The 20,449-nt window shown below is 38.9% G+C and overlaps 1 protein-coding gene across 1 annotated transcript in view; it reads left to right on the top strand.

Annotated features, from left to right (window-relative positions):
- Positions 1-610: 610 nt before the first annotated feature.
- LOC113023928 (zeta-sarcoglycan-like) overlaps positions 611-20,449 on the top strand; it is a 384,596-nt gene continuing 364,757 nt past the window's right edge. Inside the window, exon 1 of the mRNA XM_026170405.2 lies at positions 611-1,286. Within this exon, the coding sequence (XP_026026190.1) occupies positions 1,248-1,286 (39 nt within the window). The 5' untranslated portion in view covers positions 611-1,247. The remainder of the gene's footprint in view (positions 1,287-20,449) is intronic.

Genomic DNA, 20,449 nt, shown 5'->3' with positions numbered 1-20,449 from the left:
AAAGAAATTTTGTCAATCTATATATATGATCTATTCACTGACTCTTTTACAGTATTTTTCTGTTCCCAGGCAATCACAGTATGATTCGTCTTCTGCAATATCAAAAGACTGATAGTGTATCAGACTAATGCTTTTGCATTGCATTTGTACTCACAAACACACTTCAAATGCAGACACACACAAAACCACACACAAGCTTCCCCAGACTTTCTGAAACAACCATCTTCCAACAGCCTCTGCATTTAAATACCCTTCTTGAGTTCTGTGGCAAGCAGCATTGTCCATTCATCTAATTGATTAGAATGCCCCCCCCCCCCCCCAATCCATCTCTCACTCACACACACACACACACACACACACACACACACACACACACACACACACACACACACACACACAGAGAGAGAAGAAACAGCTAACATCACACTCTGGGGCGTCAGACACTGAAATTATATACGTCAACATCATTGCCTATTTTCTAGTTTTCCATCTCCTATCTTCAGCATTTCTTCCATCCGGTCTCTCTCTCTCTGTCTCTTTCTCACTCTCTCTCCCCCCTTCTCTCTCTCTCGCCCTCTCTCTTTCCCTTTTCTTTCAGGGAGAGCTGATATCTCTGGCGGTTTGCCGCATGGAAGTCGCCCAGGCAAGGCAGAATATCATCTCTCTGAGCCGGACGTCTTCTCTCCATTTGCCCACCAGACACAGCACACTCACATTTACCGGGATTCCACGGGATATAACGGCATTTATCCGCTGACCGACTATCAGGAGAGTCTAAATCCCGGCTTCATTCCAGCAGAGGGGCGATATTTCTTAGTCAGATGTAACAACACAAAAACACGTAACGGATCACCAAGTGCGCAAAAGCCGCAGCTTAAAACATTACGCACGGCGAATTCTTTTCTTTTTCTATCTATTTTCAAATTCACCCATCAATTCTCTGCACGGACAAACCGGGGACTGGAGGCGGGGGGTACTTCCATGCTATGGAGTCCTGATTTTACCAAGCGACCCAGAGGGAGGCTTGAAACTGAGAAAATTCGTCGTGCCGTGCTGGAATATTAATAGACAAATCCTAATAATAATCAAGGGGATATCGCAGCAGAGTTTGGGACTCTCGAGAGCACCCCAACTTTTTTTCTTCCTTTTTTTTGTTTCCGTTTTTAATCTCTTCCCCTCTTATCTTCTCCGCCTGTGGGACTTGTATTTTCGTGACTGATTAGCAGTAAGCTACTTCACTTTCTGTCATGGACCGCTCGACGTCTTTGGATATAGAAGCGCTCAAGGTAAGACAGTCGCAGCATAGAGACGCGCACTTATTCCTGCAGAGAGAGTTGCAATACCCTTCTGTATGGGTGGATGAGTGGAGACACTGGTGGCGTATTGGGTGACTTGGAATGATGAGTGAATTGTCTTATGGCTGTTATTGGCTGGTTGGATTAATCCGCAAATGACTGACTGGTGCTGAAGGGTAAAGCTGATATCATGAGACGATGCTTGTTAACTGTTGGTTAGTTGGATGGGCGGCCAGCAGGTTGTTTGTTCTTTCTGGGAGGACCAAGTGACTTTTCGATGCTGGGAGGTTAACTGGTATCTGAAAGTCTTGAGGTACAATCATCAAATGGGGTTTAACATTCGGGTCGAGTAAACGGATGTAGTTGCAGCACTATCGAAGATATGCTTTCCCTCTCTCTCTCTCTCTGTTTCTGTTAAGTATAAAACCACACTCGTGCATGTTGGTTAAAAGAGGAGTGTGAGGGCGAGCGTGTGTCAGCATTCAGCGTGTAAGGTAAATTTCACTAAGCTTTGCTTGCACAAAGATTTGTTGCAGTGAACTGTTGTGCGGTGTTGGGACATTCGATCGACGGGACGAATGCGCCCGACGTGTAAATGAATTAGCAAACATTCATAGAAACAGATAGAGAAGTAAGACTGCCACCAGACTTATCATTTCTATCCCCTTTCTTGAGTTATTAATCTTACTTTTCATTTCCCTCGGTGTAATACAGGTTTTTACTGGCTTAAAAGTGAAGCTGGCGATTCCTAATGTCAAGGGGAAGAAATAAATACCTGTGTGTACTTGTGCCCACAGATTTAGGCTATGTGGCTGTGTAGACATTGCTTTCCCGACTATATTTGTGAAGGACGCTTATATAGTTCGCGCTATCCTTTTATTCTAGCCGTTGACATTTTTGTCCAATTTCCTAGGCATTTGCATGTCCATGTAGGTCAAATTCGGTGTTTTGTGGGATGAATCTTTTTGCACTTCACAATGAGAGCAACATAATGGGGAAAAAAACAATAATAAGACATTGCTTCTAGTTACGTTTGACCAGAGGTAAGAATTAATGAAGTACAACTACTTTGTTACTTTACTTGAGTAGACTTTTCAGGTATTTGTACTTTACTGGAATATTTGTTTTTCTGACAATTGTTTACTTTTTACTCCTCATATTTTAACACAGATATATTTCCTTTCTGTTGCTTGTTACATTTTCAGAACAGGCTCATTACTTTAGGTTTAATGCATTTGATCTGTGTTGTTATTTCACATCACTGTGGAATTCCCAGTATCAAACCAATTAAAACTGTAGTCACTATATTCAGGGGTTAAAGTCTGGAACAGTCCATTTTTGGCACAAGTTTAAAAGATGTGTTCATGATATTATCGAGTGAGCAATTCAGAAGAGAACCAAGCATGCAGTCTCTTTTCATGGTAGTTTCATTTTAATGGAGCAAGACAGAATATTAACCAAAAAATCTACAAAAAGCACATTACATAAATTCTATATCCTGTCATGGATGTCACTGAGTGAAGTGAGTTTTTGATTCTCAAGCAAAACATAACTCCGTACTTTGTGGAGAAACCCTTGTTGGCAAGCACAGCAGTAAGGCATTTCTTGAAGTTGGTCACCAGATTTGAACATCAAATGAGGAATTTTGGCTCACTCCTCTTTAAATAAACTTTAAATCCTTTAGATTTCTTGGCTGCTGATTGGCAACTCAAAGCTTTGGCTCCCTCCACAGATTTTCTACATATATATTTTTTCCCCTTGATTTTTGGTTCGCCATCAAAATTAACTATCATGAAAATGAAAGACTGTTTATTTCTTTGATGGTGGGCAAACTTACAAATTGAGAAAGAGATCAAATAATTATTTTCCCCCGTGAAGGAAATCACTTTTTTTTTGAAGCAGCAGGTAATTTCAAATGCAACATTTCTAACAGCTCAACAAATATCAGCTATGTTGGACTGGTGAAGAGAAGATGAGATGTTCATGGTCAATGTTAGGTTACATCAATGGTAGGAGAGCTCAAAATTCATTTAAGGTAAAGATTGGGATGCTGATTAGATTCATTCACTGAATTCCAGCCTTATAATGTTTAGGTGTCAGAAATCAGCTACACTTGCTCATGTAACATCGGCTTATGTTGAATTCTGTTTGGTAAATCCAGAAAGTGCAGTGAATATTGGAGCAGCAGCTCCAGCACATGGCAGCTGATGCATTAAAAAAATCCACTGCAGCTCAGAATAGAAAATATCGAAAATATTGTCCATATGAATTCTTTTCACCACCTTACAACACTACACTCGATTTTACTCATTTTTCTGTTTTGGTGCAGAGGCAAAGTCATTCACACTGTAGGAAAGAAAATAGAGATGAACTCCATTTGCTTTTAATCTCTGTGTGTTCTAGATAACACCTGTTCAAGCTGACTAAATAGTTTAGAATTAGAATTTGGGTTGAAGTAAAGTTTGTATTATTTTTTTTGTGACATGAAGTTCAGTTTCGTTTGAACAAAATAGCTGGTAGCTGATGTCCTCCAAAGAACTATATTTTACTTTTATACTTTGAGTGAATTTCGGAACTTTTTCCACTTTGAATAAAGAAGTTGAATCAGTACTTTACTTTTGCCAAATCATTTTTTTAAACAATGTGTATGTGTAAGTGTCCGTACTTCTACCTAAGTGAAGAATGTTTGTACTTTTTGCCACCTCTGTTAATGTTTGCTAGTCATTTATCACTCAACTTTCACTCAGTATTTTGGCTGTTTTTAATGCGGTTCTCTATTTATATATGCTAATTCAATTCATTATACATTTGAATTATATAATGAAAATACATTCACTCTAACTCTAGAGTAGGTCATTGTTAGCAGTCATGGACATGTATTGAAAGATAAGTAAATAATTCTAGTTAAGAAAGCTCACTGTAGTATACACATTAATGGCCATTAATGGCCACATACATTGTACACCTATTATACCACTGAGTTTTCAATAGGGAATACAATTTAGACACAGACTGTGGGTGGAAATGTCTATTTACTGCGTGCTGCTGCATTTATTGGTGACCAGTAACTAGATAAATTAACAAATCAATAAAATTCCTCCGAGGTTTGACATTTCAAGCAACATTTTATGTGATCAAATTTCTGAGAAGGGAACCTTGATACCGCACTGATGCAGAGCTCCAGACGGACTTGGACTCAGCTGGCTGGTTGCTGATTTAAAAGATCAAAATTGGCGTTCGGATTTTAAAATGACCTTAACTGTTAGCCAATGAAACTGACCTGCAGAATTTTGTGAGTACTAATGTTTTTGTCTCTGCTATTTTCTGGTGTCTATTTGATGCTTGTTCCTTTTAGACATGCACTCATTTCTGTTAATTTGATGAATCACTTACCGACTTATTAATTATCGGCAAAGGTAATTATTGATAACAAGTTTAAATAAGAACTCTGGGAACTTTGTGTAAAAATATTATGGCAATCTGATAGTTACATTTATGCAAAGATATATATGAAGACATATATATGCGCATCTCTGTTATGAATCTTTGTAAGTTGCACAGCTCACCAACAATCACAACTGTGTTGGATACACACCTAAACAGCAAAAGCAAATGTGTAGTTTTAAAACTTTTAAACAGCAATGTGGTTGCCGCTAATGCAACTGAGCTTTTTGAATAAAATTCAGCATCGCATGTATTATTCCCATTCTCTCTGAATGACTAAAGGTAAATAATTAAGTTAAGCTGTCATTGCTGTCATTAGATTATGTTTTGTTAATCTCTGTACAGTGGAACTTACTGAATGTTACTGTGATTGCATATTAAAAGTTGGTGGCTCTAGTTTTATAGCGCTATGTTAAAAGAATAATGACCTTTCCTTTCCTTAAAAAAGTAAATGACCATGCAGGATTTCTAGCTGTTATTCTCTAAAAATAATGATCACCCGTACCTCCCATCCCACGTAAGAACTACTACATCACACTACATATTGAGTTTAAAGTATTTCCATCTAGTTCTGCTACGTCCATCTCTTTATCTATCTGCTTGATGTTTTCTGCAGAGCTGGTGTCATGTCCTTGGCAATGGTGACAGTCCCTAAGTTTGAGTGCATTGGGTTTTGGCACTCAGAAGTACTCACACATACACACTCCTGCAGTATGCTCTGTATAGTGAAGGTTTGAAGGTATGCACATCTGAGTGAGTTTATATGCAAGAAATCATAATTCATGATTAAATGCTGAAAAGTGTAGGAACTGCAAATGAATGTAGTGGCTTTTCTAATACAGCAAAAGTGTGTGTGTGTGTGTGTGTGTGTGTGTGTGTGTGTGTTTGAGAGGGAGAGAGAAAGAGAGAAACTGCACAGGCTTACTGACCACATAGCCTTCTGGACTAGTGGAGACAAACACATGCAGTATATACACACAGCAATCCAATCTAATGAAAAACCAGATTTTTTTTCTTCAGTTAGTCAAATGTGTGTGTGTCTAGTGCCTGTGTGTGTGTGTGTTTCAAAAAGCACTCTCAGGAAATGAACAGAGAACAAGGACAACATCGGGACATTGATAAGACACTGCATTATATAAAATCTACAATTGGTATGTGTGTGCGTGTTTGTGTGTGCATGTGAATGTGTGTGTTTTTAACCAAAGACCTATGGGGTCATAAATCAGTGCAGGTTTCAATATCAATAGAGCAGTTTAAGTGGTATTGATCTTTAGTAATAGCTGCACCATAAATTATATACAGTATAATAAGGGCAGTCAGATTGAATTTGACCCTCTAGATCAGAAGCTCTGGACTTGCAACAGGCAAAGGAAACCTGGAGTTTATCTTTCGTAAGTCTACAGATTATGAGTTAACACTGATATAACTATAACTATACATTATAAATAGTGTCTATAAATTTGTGACTGGTGAAAAAACAAGGAAATGTAATTCCTTTTCTAGCCACCATAGAACATAACTTCTAAATTATGGTTAGTTAATCACAAAGTGGACAGCCAAATGAACCAACCTATGATACAAGCCTGAAACTGAATGAAACAGCATTTGCAATGTGGCTGTTTTCCCACCTTGGTTACACTCTTTCACTTAAATCCATTTGGTAACCACCCAGTGCAGCCACAGTTTTGCATTTCTGGCCACTGAGCAGCTCAATTGGAGCAATTGGGGGTTCAGTGCCTTTTCCAAGGGCACTTCAAAAGTAGCTGCTGAGGGATGGGAGAACATTACTCATTCATTTAAGTGAGCTGGGCTGCAGCTTGCCTCTCTAACCTCCAAGTTAGAGAGTGCAATTCTTCATCTGTGTATCACCAGTTCAGTTCAATTATGTTACAAGTGCAAAAACACACGTGAACTGATTACTCAATGTGCTCCAGTGTGAAATACATTATATTGTAGTGACAGTCATGTTTGTTGAGGTTGCCAATGTGACAGCTGCACAATTTGAAAGTGGGGGCCTCACTCTCAGCCACACTGACTTCATTCCTATTGTAGTGGAGACTTCCCAAACATTTGCATGCATCCTCATTTTCAGTTTTGAATCCATAACAGATAGGCTGTGATGCATTACGATTCCTGACTGTGGCATCACATTAATAACAAAGCCTTTCCGGGTGGCAAATTATTCCACTGCAATAGGCAGCTGAATGTGAATTTAACCACTTTGAAGTTTCTTAGCCATTGGAATTGGAACATCACACGGCATTGCATAATGTGCAAATGAATAGAAAACACAAGACTGACATATTAATATTTCTGTTTTTTTTTTCAATTTTGGTATTTAGACAAAATTGTTTGTCTAATTAAACTACTCAAATCAAGGTAACTTATTAACCTATACTATTTTGAACTAAGATAAATCCCTCCCTTCTATCATTCATTGATAAATTTGACACGGACTTACGTTACATTTGGGGTTAAAGTGATAATCAGTGTTGACTGGTAAGGTACTGATGTATTTTAATTTCACTTAACAGAGGCAACCTTTAGTAGCTAGCCAGTGTACTTCAGTTCTCATGTATGCAGAGTTAAAAATGTATTTCAGTTGATTAATATCACCATTGCCTCTGTATTGAACAGTCGTCTACTTTTCCCCCTACTTTCTAACACCTGGAGTAACAATGAAAAAATATTGAAAAAGATAGTCAACTATTAGTGGAATTACAGCAAAATGGAAGTGATTGGGAATAGCAGCAACTCAAATGCAATGTTTTAAATGTTTTAAAGCATGCTGCCACTGGATTCTCTGGAGTGACGAATAACACTTCTGTGGCTTGCAATCCGGTGGACGAGTCTGGGTTTGGCAGTTGCCAGGAGAATGGTACTTTTCCGACTGCACTGTGTCATGTGTAAAGGAGGGGAGATTATTGTGTGAGGTTGTTTTTCAGGAGCTGGGCTCAGCCCCTTAGTACCAGTGAAAAGAACTCTTAATGCTTCATCATAGCAAGACATTTTGGACAATTTCATGCTTCTGACTTTGTGGGAACAGTTTGAGGATGGTCCCTTTCTGTTGAAACAGAACTGCGCACAAGTGCGCAAAGTAAGGTCCATAAAGACATGGATGAGCGAGTTTGCTGTGGAAAAACTTGACTGGCCTGCACAGAGTCCTGACCTCAGCCCAACAGAACACCTTTGGGATGAGTTACAGTGGAATTTGTGAGCCAAACCTTCTCGTCCAACATCAGTGTTCAACCCCACAAATGCATGCACTTCTGGAAGAATGGTCGAGTTGAAGCTGTTAGAGCTACAAAGGGTGGGCCAGCATCATACTAAACCAAATGCATTAAGAATGGGATTTCACTCATGTTCGTATGTGTGTAAAGGCAGACTTGTGAATACTTGGCATTACAGTATATAAATGAGTACAGGTTAAAACTATTCCCAAATTACTCTAGGCTTCCTTTTTAAAAAAAATTTTTTTTTACCTTTTTCTTACTCATACCACAGTGTTTTTTAATTTCATTATAAATTCAATAATGCACACATGCCCACACATTCACTTAGAGATGGCCCGGAGCAGGAGTGTGCCATATTGAAGGTAAGTTTCAGAGTGAAGTAGTCAGTAACCTTCTTTATCCACATCAGTTCATTTTACAGTTAATTACCCAATTTTGCAGAAAGAATATTTCCATTACACAACATAGTGTGGTTGTGCATGTGTGTGTGTGTTACATAAATAGAATTTCACTCGCAATCATGGCTTTTCTGTGTTTATGTTTATTCATGTTTGTGTGCGTGTGAGTGTGTGCGGGGGTGGGTGTGCGTGTGTGTATTGCTTGGGTAGCAGTGTTTAAAGGTCTAATAGCTATGGGGCTAGAATTGGCCTTTTAAAGGTTAATTTACAGTGTTTAGACTTCATGAGTGTGTGTGCATATTGGAGTTTACGAGTTTTGTTATGTTTGCTGAGCAGTAAAGTAATTCACAGTATGAACCCCTCTCCTTCACATTGCTTGTAGGCATGTATGTGTTCTGTTCTATGTGTATGTGAACTTTAAACCACCTGACATTATGAATTGCTTGAAGATGAGCTAACACAGCTGTGCTGCGTAATAATTAAGGAAAATACACTGGTAGTTTGGAAAGTAATGCTGTTTTCTTTCTTCTTAGACTTAAAATGGACTGTTTTTTCTTAGCAAAAATGTTTCTTAAAAAATGTTTCTTGAAACAAGAACTAGAAACAGCTGGTCTAGCGCCATCAGAGGCTCCCTAAGAGAACCTTACCAATATGTATTTCCCTCTTTCCTGCAAAAACAAAGTAAATACAAAATACAGTTTTAAATAATGATTTCTTTTATTAAGGGAACAAAGTTATCCAAACCTACAGTGGGGCAAAAAAGTATTTAGTCAGCCACCGATTGTGCAAGTTCCCCCACCTAAAATGATGACAGAGGTTAGTAATTTGCACCAGAGGTACACTTCAACTGTGAGAGACAGAATGTGAAAAAAAAATCCATGAATCCACATGGTAGGATTTGTAAAGAATTTATTCGTAAATTAGGGTGGAAAATAAGTATTTGGTCACCTCAAACAAGGAAAATCTCTGGCTCTCACAGACCTGTAACGTCTTCTGTAAGAAGCTTTTCTGTCCCCCACTCGTTACCTGTATGAATGGCACCTGTTTGAACTCATCATCTGTATAAAAGACACCTGTCCACAGCCTCAAACAGTCAGACTCCAAACTCCGCCATGGCCAAGACCAAAGAGCTTTCGAAGGACACCAGGAAAAGTATTGTAGACCTGCACCAGACTGGGAAGAGTGAATCTACAATAGGCAAGCAGCTTGGTGTGAAAAAATCAACTGTGGGAGCAATCATCAGAAAATGGAAGACATACAAGACCACTGATAATCTCCCTCGATCTGGGGCTCCACGCAAGATCTCATCCCGTGGGGTCAAAATGATCATGAGAACGGTGAGCAAAGATCCCAGAACCACACGGGGGGACCTGGTGAATGACCTGCAGAGAGCTGGGACCAAAGTAACAAAGGTCACCATCAGTAACACACTACAACGGCAGGGAATCAAATCCCGCAGTGCCAGACGTGTTCCGCTGCTGAAGCCAGTGCATGTCCAGGCCCGTCTGAAGTTTGCCAGAGAGCACATGGATGATACAGCAGAGGATTGGGAGAATGTCATGTGGTCAGATGAAACCAAAGTAGAACTTTTTGGTATAAACTCAACTCGTCGTGTTTGGAGGAAGAAGAATACTGAGTTGCATCCCAAGAACACCATACCTACTGTGAAGCATGGGGGTGGAAACATCATGCTATGGGGCTGTTTTTCTGCCAAGGGGACAGGACGACTGATCCGTGTTAAGGACAGAATGAATGGGGCCATGTATCGTGAGATTTTGAGCCAAAACCTCCTTCCATCAGTGAGAACTTTGAAGATGAAACGAGGCTGGGTCTTCCAACATGACAATGATCCAAAACACACCGCCCGGGCAACAAAGGAGTGGCTCCGTAAGAAGCATTTGAAAGTCCTGGAGTGGCCTAGCCAGTCTCCAGACCTCAACCCCATAGAAAATCTGTGGCGGGAGTTGAAAGTCTGTGTTGCTCGGCGACAGCCCCAAAACATCACTGCTCTCGAGAAGATCTGCATGCAGGAATGGGCCAAAATACCAGCTACTGTGTGTGCAAACCTGGTAAAGACCTATAGTAAACGTTTGACCTCTGTTATTGCCAACAAAGGTTATGTTACAAAGTATTGGGTTGTATTTTTGTTATTGACCAAATACTTATTTTCCACCCTGATTTACGAATAAATTCTTTACAAATCCTACCATGTGGATTCATGGATTTTTTTTTCACATTCTGTCTCTCACAGTTGAAGTGTACCTCTGGTGCAAATTACTGACCTCTGTCATCATTTTAAGTGGGGGAACTTGCACAATCGGTGGCTGACTAAATACTTTTTTGCCCCACTGTACCTGGCCCTGTGTGAAAAAGCAATTGAGCCCTAAATCTAATAACTGGTTGTGCCACCCTTGGGAGCAAGAACAGCAATCTTCTGAGTCTTTCATATTGGCGTGGAGGAATTTTGGCCCACTCTTCTTTGTTTTACTTCAGCCACATTGATGAGCTTTCAAACATAAATGCCCCGTTTAAGATTATGCCAAAGCATTTCAATTGGACATCAATTAGGAGTGCCTGGTTTGGGCAATCCAAAATCTTCATTTTGTTTTCTTTATTTTATTATATTTTTTGTATTTTTTTGTGGTTGAGTTGTTAGTGCGGTTTGGATCCTTTTCCTGTTGCATAACCCAACCGTGCTTGAGTTGGGTTATGCAACTTAATTAATGGCCAGATGCATCAGGATTTTCTGTTACAGAGCAGAATTCATGGTTCCATCCGTTACGACATCAATTAAGTCATCAAGGTCCCGAAGCAGCAAAACAGCCTTAGACGAACATGTTGGTCTGTTGGCACAATGTTCTTTTTAAGAAATTTACACGAAATGCACAAAATGTAAAGGGACTCAAACCTTCCAAAAAGTTCAACTTCGGTCCACAGTATATTTTTCTAAAAGCCTTGCAGATCATCAAGATGTTGTTGTTGTTTTTTTTTAAAATTTGAGATCTTTATGGTCAGCAGTGGTTTTCACCTTTTGTTGAATCACTAAGCTTAACTGAGGCATGTGAGGCCTGCAGAATTTAATTAAGCATCAGGGATATTTTAGGAATGCATGCAGCATACCTAAGTCACATTCGTCGATATACAAGAAATCATGAAATGGGAGTTGTCTGGGGATGCATTACTCAGTAGATACATGGGGAAAAAGGCAGAGCAGACTGCAGACATGTTTTGTTAGCAGAGAGAAAACATGGTGGGGTTGATCTTGGCCCTGGGGAGACTCTAGGGTCCGCATCACTATATGATTTAAACAATTACAAACACACACAGTTGGCCAGACAGAGTCCTGCAGACGACCACTTTATGCATATAATAACCATTGAGGAAATAGGTGTAAATGTGTGAATGCATTACTATATAAACCTTTTGCATCCACGGGCCTGTGGTGCATTTACTGTGTACTTGTCCCCAGATCACCACTCATGGCAGTAATCACTAACATACATACTCAGACACACACACAACACACACACACACACATATCCTAGTGGAGCCTAAAGCTTCCAAACGAGCGATCAGTCTTAACAATGACTGATGCCGCACCTCGCTACTTGCCACTCAACCTTTCCTGTGAAAGCCTCAGGGGGTGCGTGACAGTGTTGTGCATTTGTTTCTCATTGTGTGACCTTTATACCCTATGTTAGCCAGTTTTGCACAAGGGAATGCTCTGTCCACTTTATGTTCTCTCATACTCTTGCAACTACTTTCTTCCTTTTCCACAGCAATCACATCTGCACTTACTGTAGAGTGTGTGAATGAAAGGAAGAAAATTTGGGTTTTTGCTGCGTTAATAATGTGAGTGTATATTATAAAGTTATACACATTTTTGCAGCAGCATTACAGCATACGCAATACCTCCAAAGTTACAGTGGTTTCTTTTAAAAAATATTCTTCTATTTCTCCAGTTAGGCCGAAATAAGAGCACTAATAACAGTAAACAATTTTAAAACCTTGTAGTGCAGTGGTATGTTTATTACTTCTTTGAAACCGTTTACTAAAATCTTTTATTTCAGCTTGATACCTATCTGTCTAAATTCCAAAGTATAACTGAGAAAAGGTGAAATAATAAGAACTGGTGAAAAAACGCACTTTTTCTGTCACTTTGCACACAGCATTAAGCAAGAACAGCAAACAGAGAAAGAGTGGCTCAGCAACGCCAGATTGATCATTCTTATTTTTTTGATATTTTGAGCTGAGTGGAATTTAGTGAAATCATCCAGAATTACCTCAAACAGCATTCACATTCATCTATTGCTTTTTGCAGACATATTTCACTGGTAAACTGAAAACGCTGATCGACTTTTGATGCAAGGGGGAAATCAGGTAAGTGATTAAGATTCAGCCCCAGTGGGAGAAAAGGAAATACATTTACAAGCTTTCATATTAAATAATCTAATAGTTGTTGCTGCATTTTTAGTCTTGGCCAGAGTAGTGGCCCATACTAGCAGCAATGTCTAAAAGCAAAATATCACTTTGAACACTGTATCAGTGTAAATATCAATATAATTTTAAATGTTATACAGCAGACACAACAGGTGCCATGGTATGTCAGTGCATAAAGGATCCTTCCTCAGTTTAATGAAACATTTTTATGAGGAGCAGTATTATCAGCACTCTACCATGAAATGTGGCATATGAAAAATACATTGCAGTATCAGCATCATGATCAAGGCTCATGGCACAGTTCATCCTGGATATGTCACATAGCTCGACTACATGGCCTTGATGTTTTCTATACCCCTGATTCTGGCATTGACGCTCAAATGCTTGTTTCAGCTGACCTGTCACTGACATATTGAATGAATTATTTTCAGTATTGCAGCACTATTGAAATTGTGTTGCAAATGACCACAACAGTCTCTCCTTAATTCACTGAAAATTGCAATCAAGGAAATAGCGGGTGTGCATTTGTTCTGCAGACTTTCATTATCTTGTACATTTTTCCTCTGTCCACTGTGACTACTTCAGAGATAGTGGTTTTGAGAGATGTACAAATTTGTCTCTGTCCAAAAGAATGAAACGATGTGGTGCCATTTCATCTGCAGCATAAATGTCACAAGGCTGTTCACTGTTCAATATTAGATTTTAATTTGAGGTGTAGCTCACCATGAAGGGACCTTTACAGTTGTCATCATGTGCACTGCTGCAGGCTATGTCCCCCTGTCCAGCAATGACAAGTTAATATGCTGCTTTGCACAGTGGTGCTAAACAGTCTCAGATCTCAGTCATTAAATTCTTCACAAATTGCTATGATCATTTGTAGCTTATTGCAACATGACTCTGTTTCTCAACAACAATTTTATTTCAAAATTGAATTATGTTGTAATGACAAGGTAATCATGATCTGGTAATTATGTGGTCCAGCTATGACAAGCTAATGATCGCCTGTTTTGTCAGGTACACAAATCAGTGGCTCTTTGTTGTGGCTTTAGTGTAAATCTGGGCAAGCCTTAGCGCTGCACTTGGACTCATATTCTGTAATGCACACAGGCCATAAACTAAACTTAACTTAAATGGTAGTGCAGTATTTAGCTTAGCCACTCTTCAGAAAATCTGATTATTTTATACTGACAACACATTTTTCTCTAATTTTTACCTCATGATTGTGCAGGAGGCTATACCTCCAAATGCTGTAAGCAGATATGGACTTTTCACTCCCTGCATTCTCAGCCTCCAACTTGCACATGCGGCGTAACCTTTATTCCTTGATAACATTTATTTTGTCATTTCCCTGCAGCAAGCCAGCTATCATGTGCCCCAGCTTGGTTATCATTTACAGAGACTGTGGAACTGACACTGAAATGACAGGGTAATATTCGTCTCCTTATACACCATCTTGTCCTGTCTGTCACGTCCCAAAGCACAGACTTTGATGCCATTATGACATAAATTTTGCTCAATATTACAATTGAATTAAATATTAGGGTTAAATGATTTTGACCCAGGTTGATAAATACCAGCCTTGGCACTGTTAACACTCTAAAAAGTTCAGTTGTGTTAATTTTATTAACAAACAGTAAAAATACTGAACAAATCTTATTTAAAGAATTTCACGATACTTCAATCTTGTTAGCAAAATTCTCTGTTAGGGTAAATGGGTTACGTTGGGTTGCTTTTTCAGTGACAAATTTGAATCTCTAAGATGAAACAAGATAGGATTCAATAAGGCATGTTATACTTTATTCATCCCAGCGGTTGTGGTGTCACAACAGCCAAAACACACAGCCTATATTAAAATAGCTTAATTACGCTCCCTGTTTTGTGAACATTTTATTATGTCCTTATATTGTTAATTTTTCTACTTTATTTAAAAATCAGTTTACTACATTGTGCTTTATCATATCAACTGTGATTTGATATGACAGCTGTATAAAAAATACACTATTAATTATAATTTTAACAAAGTAGGAAATGCTAGAAGCAGGTGATGTCCAACCCAAATGCAAAGAGCACTCAGAGAGTGCAATTCCTCCCGAAGAGCACTGGCTATACCAAAAATTTTATGTTTTATGATGTTTTTATTACAACATGATGACTTCAGCCTGTTTTTAATATATAACATGACGATTTTTGACATTGTAGGGCATTGCCTTAAGATTGCCCCTAAGATCCAATATATGCATTTGTGAATTGAAGATTGTTCAGCCTAATTGGATAGCGTTGTGTTAGAACCACATGACCACAGGACGTTCTAACTCTCTAAGCTGGAAAATAAGGTACAGCCAAAAATGCTGAAGATACGAAGGTGACACCATATGAATCATAATTTGAAACAAACATGACTGCAGGAGCCAGACAACCTGTGCCCCAACTCGCTCTGCATCAATGGTCCTTCAGCTGTACTGTCCCTGCAGTATTGCCTAGCATCTTTACATTATCCCACCAGCAGCAGTGCATTTATCTGTTAGCTGTATCTGCCTTCCTGTCCCTCAGCCCCCTGACAAGTAAATCATCTCTTCTCCTGCTGTGACAGCACAATCCTGATGTCTTTCACTTCTGCAGGCTAGGGTAGGCCACACACATGTTGAACACACACGCGCATGCACACACACATACACACATACACATTTGCAGCGAAAGGCAGGAACAGGCAAACACATTACACACATGCTGGGATCCATACGCACACACAAACACTTTTTGTCAGAGGGGATTCTCGTCTACTCAAGGACAGAGTGGTGACACCTCATCATGAGCCAAATGAAGCAAGAGCAGCACAGAGAAGAGGAGGGAAAGAGGAGAGATCGAGGGCTGGATGGAGCGGAACGACAGAGTAATATGGAGGAGGTTGAGTTGAGTTATATGCCAGCAAGGCGACCAACACCTGGTGCTAGATTTCAGGGGCATGAAATAAGCTCTGGGAAATGTAGAGGGACAGACAGAAAGTGAGGTGATGGGGGGAATGAAGTGTCCAGTCTAGTCCAGGTACAGACACCTCTAGACACCTTTCTCTCTCGCTCTCTTGCTTCCTTTATGTGTGCTGTTCTTATTTGTGCCAGCTTTTGCAGTAATTCATTGAAGACTGTGAGGAACTTAGTTTAATTGAGATAGCAAGTGTGACAAAAGGAGAGAGATAACATTAACATGTTTTCCACACCACGCTTCTCCTTCAATTTGCTTGGATTACATTCACAGCTGAAAAATATGCCTTTTCTAAACTCATTAAAATTGGATTTCATTTCCATTTTACAAAATGTAGCAGTCACCTACTTTACAATTTTCCCATCATATAGTGAATAAATGTTATTTTTCTTATGCATGTAATGTATCAATGTACTGCCTGATTTGGATTAGCAATTTACTTTAATATAAATACAGGTCTTGAGCTTTGTGCATGTGCTGGGTTTAAATGTGGCCAAATGTAGCGTCACATGTCACTAACGAATCAACTGATCTTGAAAGTAATTCAGGAGTATTTATAGTTTGTGATTATGACTGTGATCTTCCAGAGCCAATGTTATTTCTAAATAAAAACAGGGACCCAAAGGCTGGGGAAGAGAAAATAAATTGAGAGAAATGAAGCAGAATAGGACAAGGTCCTTGTCACTGTCTGTTCTCGTAACTCAGAAGTGGGAGAGTGAAGGACAGAAAGAGATGGAGTGATGGAAAGGAGGACAGAGGACTGTGTTTCACCTGAGAGAGCTACAGATGGATGATAATGCAGCAATAGACAGAGGGCAGAAAGGAGAGCACGCAAAACAGAAGAAGAAAGCAAGATCGAGGCAAGAAGTGTAGAGGAAGGTATATAGAATGCAAAAAAGAAAGCCAGAGCTGAGTGTAAGAATTAAAGGCAAAAAGTGAAGGTCAGAATGAACATAAAAGAGCCAGAAACAAAGAAAATGGATGCTTCCTAAAATTGTAAAATTGACTGAAAAATGCTAGCTTTTAACTTCTTGACCCAAACTCCTGTAAAAATATCCTTGGCTGCTGGCCAGATTTAAGCCTGATTCTATCTGCTAAATTGATTCAGATCCTGAAACTGGCAGCTAAGATAACCATGCGTCTTGTGCCATATATCTTATGTAATTGATATCTGTCTCTGAATGCGCTATCAGGGTAATAATCACTTAAATCAATACCTTTGAATTTGCAGCTTATGCTCGTTAACATATGTACAATTGATATTCTTCAGTGTGACTGACAAATAGATTCTGTTTTATCATTCCTAGGAAGGCGTGAGGAGAAAAGACGCACAATTGCCTCACTATAGTTAAGGAAAGTAGTGGTGACTTATGGGAGCAGATCACGCAGGAGTTCTTCAGTGGCTGGCAAACTTCAGAGTGAGGCTTCTACCCAGAAGGCAGGACTCTCACACAAATTAGAACATCAAGTAGTGAATGTGCACACACTCTTGGCTGAGATCTGACCACCCACAGAGGTCTCTGGCATCACATCTTTGATTTCGAATGTCAGAGCAGTGTGTGTCTTTTTTTGTAGTTAAGATAACTACAAATTAATAGCATGTTGCCAGTGAATTAAATTGCTGTATAATATCAAATGGCATCACATCATATGACCCCCTATGAGCAAGCACTGTGGCAAAAGTGGGAAGGAAAAACTCCCTTTTAACAGCAAGAAACCTCCTGCTCAGGGATGGGCGGCCATCTGCTGCGACCGGTTGGGGTGAGAGAGGGAAGACAGGATAAAAGATATGCTGTGGAAGAGAGCCAGAGATTAATAATAAGTATGATTCAGTGGAAAGAGGTCTATTAACACATAGTAAGTGAGAAGGTGGCTGAAGAAGAAATACTCAATGCATCATGGGAATACCCGAGCAGCATACACCTATTGCAGCATAACTAAGGGAGGATTCAGGGTCACCCGATCCAGCCCTAACGATATGCTTTAGCATCTTAAATATAAAGTTACTTGAGAGAGAAAGTCCCAGTTTTGGGCCCGCTCATGTGGTCACCCTTAGTTTTGATGAAACCCAAGGCTTGCAACTTCTCGCCATTTACTCTTTAGTGAAACTTAAAAATAATGCAAAATGGAAAAAGAGAACACTGAGTCAGTTGTTGTGTCAACACACTTCAAAAGGAAATTTACTATCAAATGTGACTGGTTCTTATTTGTGTCACACTTTGACTATCACTTGCCAAGTAGTTGGCAAGGGTTAGTTGGCAAGTTAGAATCTTCCATGCCAACTCGTCTGCAAATATTTTATAATTTTACCAACAAGTGGCCACCTTTACTCTTTTCTTCCAACTAAAAGTAACGCCAAGAGGGTTCTCCCGGATGGACCAGCCGGCAAGCTCCAATAACCAACCAACCAGTCGAAGAATACACGTTATGCCACTGTAACTAGTTTAATCAGATGGTCTAGGCCTGTGTAACTGGGGCCTAAATGAATGTCTTTGTGTGTACGCATGTGCTCATAGAGACAACTATAAGGATTGTTGTTCTCTTCTATCATCAATACAACATCAAATAAAGCAAAACTACAACAATATACTGAACCTCCAGTGTGTTGATCAGAGCCTGATCCATATGTTGTGACTTGAGCTCATTATTTGTTCACTTGTTTGCTCAGAAATAGCTTTACATGTTGTTCATGTCACAAAAGAAGATGGACAGCTTATGTGTCTTTCATTCCTGAACTTAAAAACTGCATTGTGGGTAAAATTACTTATTCCTTTTTGTCATGACATGAAAGAGACTTATTTTTGATATTTTGTTGTGATGTTATTTCTTTTTCCATGCAGGGATTCTCTTGATCTTGTCATTCTACCTGCTTTTGATGCTTTGTGTGCATTTGTCTCTGCAATATTAATGTTTGATGGTATCAGGCTACGTGTGTGTGCTTATTTTTGGGAATGCCAGTGCCTGAATAGTTTGATATCAGGTGTTTGTTCTTTTTTTTTTTTTTTTTTTTTTTTTTTTTTTTTTACAAAAGACCCTTTAAAAAAATCTTTATGCCCTTACTGTCATTTTTGAGGGTGCAACAGTGTAGCATAGCACATTTTACCAACTTCTATACAAAGAAATCATTTTAAGAATGTCATCAGCAAAAAAAGCTACCTGGAAGAGAGAGAAACATTCTATTAAAGTTTAAAGAGCATCTCTTTCCACCGTAGCTCCTTACCACAGCATTCCCCTTTTTATTCTTTTCATTGCTAGTTTCAACCCTTTTTCTCTTTATTAGAAGGGAAACAGAGTCAAAAGGAAAAAACAGAGTGTTGTGCCTTTGATGTGTAATAGATACTCTGCTATTCCTTGTGAGAACCAGCTCAGTAGAAAAAAGGATTTTTTTTCTCAAACTTTTTCTTTTAATTTTTTTTCCTCTTGCATATTTTTTGTCTGTATTGACTTTTCCAAAGACATGAAAGAAAGTGCAGATAGTTTCTGTTTTAGATGGATTTTGGCACATGCATGCATCGACGTGTGTGTTTCTTTTTCAGTTTACATCTGTAAGTATGTGTGTATGCTCTGCATTCCTGCACTTTGAAGTTCTTTATGCACACAGTTTTTTGTAATTTCACCAAGAAGAGGCCATCTTGCCTTTTTTCAACTAAAAGTAATGTAAAAATAAAGACTTTATTTGAAAAAGCCCAAAGAGTATTGTTATTATTATTATTTTTAACTTTGCTGTTATGAATGGGCATTGATCACAGCAGCATGCTTTACTTGCCTCTCGGAGACCAAGGTCTGGTTGAAAAATAGATCTGCAGCTTGTATTAACTGTAAAGGAGTTTTTGCTGAATCTATTTATCAGTCCACCTTAACAACAAAAAGCACTTTTACACAAAAACACATGTAAACACATTAACCTCACGCTTTTTTCTAGATATGTGGGTATTTCATGAAAGTTTGCTGAAATGGAAAAACAGAAAATACATTCATATGGAAACATAAAATATGTTTTCTTATAATGAAAAAAATACAAAAGAAAAAAGACTAGAGCTAGGAACATGTATTTATTACAATTTTGCACTGTGACATTTTGATAATGTCTTCATCGAAAAGCAAGTCCCCAACACGTAGATCCTTAAAATTAAGGTTGATGTTTTAAGTTTGGAGTGAGTTTAGAGTTAGACAGTGTAACCTTGTTCATCCTCTCCCAGTCCAGGCAGTGAGTCGTAAACTCAGTCAAAGGCAATGCAGTGGTGTGTTATCTGCAGCCCATGTTACCCATTGAATTATTCTTTGTCTTTTATATCCATCTTCATTAAAATGGGGAACAGTGTTGTTTCACATCAATGATTTCAGAATAATTTTGTTTTGATGAAGACGTTAACTGATTGGAGTTAACTGTCTAGCTTGCCTGACACTAAGTATGTTTGTTTTTTCAGAGTTGTTTTAAACTAGTGACAGTATAGTTTAGGCCATGTTTGAGTTAAACTTATAGCCAGTTTCTGCTTAACAATACAATTTAAATTCAGTAGTTAGGGTTAGATTAATCTGTCGGATTGGTTTCAAGTGAGAGCAGTAGTTATGCTGATGTTGGTTTTCAGGAATTAAATGTAAGGCAATTTAATGTTGTCAGGGATACATGATTATGTGTACAATGCATTTGTGTGTGTGT

The sequence above is a fragment of the Astatotilapia calliptera genome, chromosome 6 (genome assembly GCF_964374335.1).
Source record: "Astatotilapia calliptera chromosome 6, fAstCal68.1, whole genome shotgun sequence".
Classification (NCBI taxonomy): domain Eukaryota; kingdom Metazoa; phylum Chordata; class Actinopteri; order Cichliformes; family Cichlidae; genus Astatotilapia; species Astatotilapia calliptera.
Note: the sequence above shows the minus strand (reverse complement) of the source record. Positions and strands in the feature narration are given on the sequence as shown.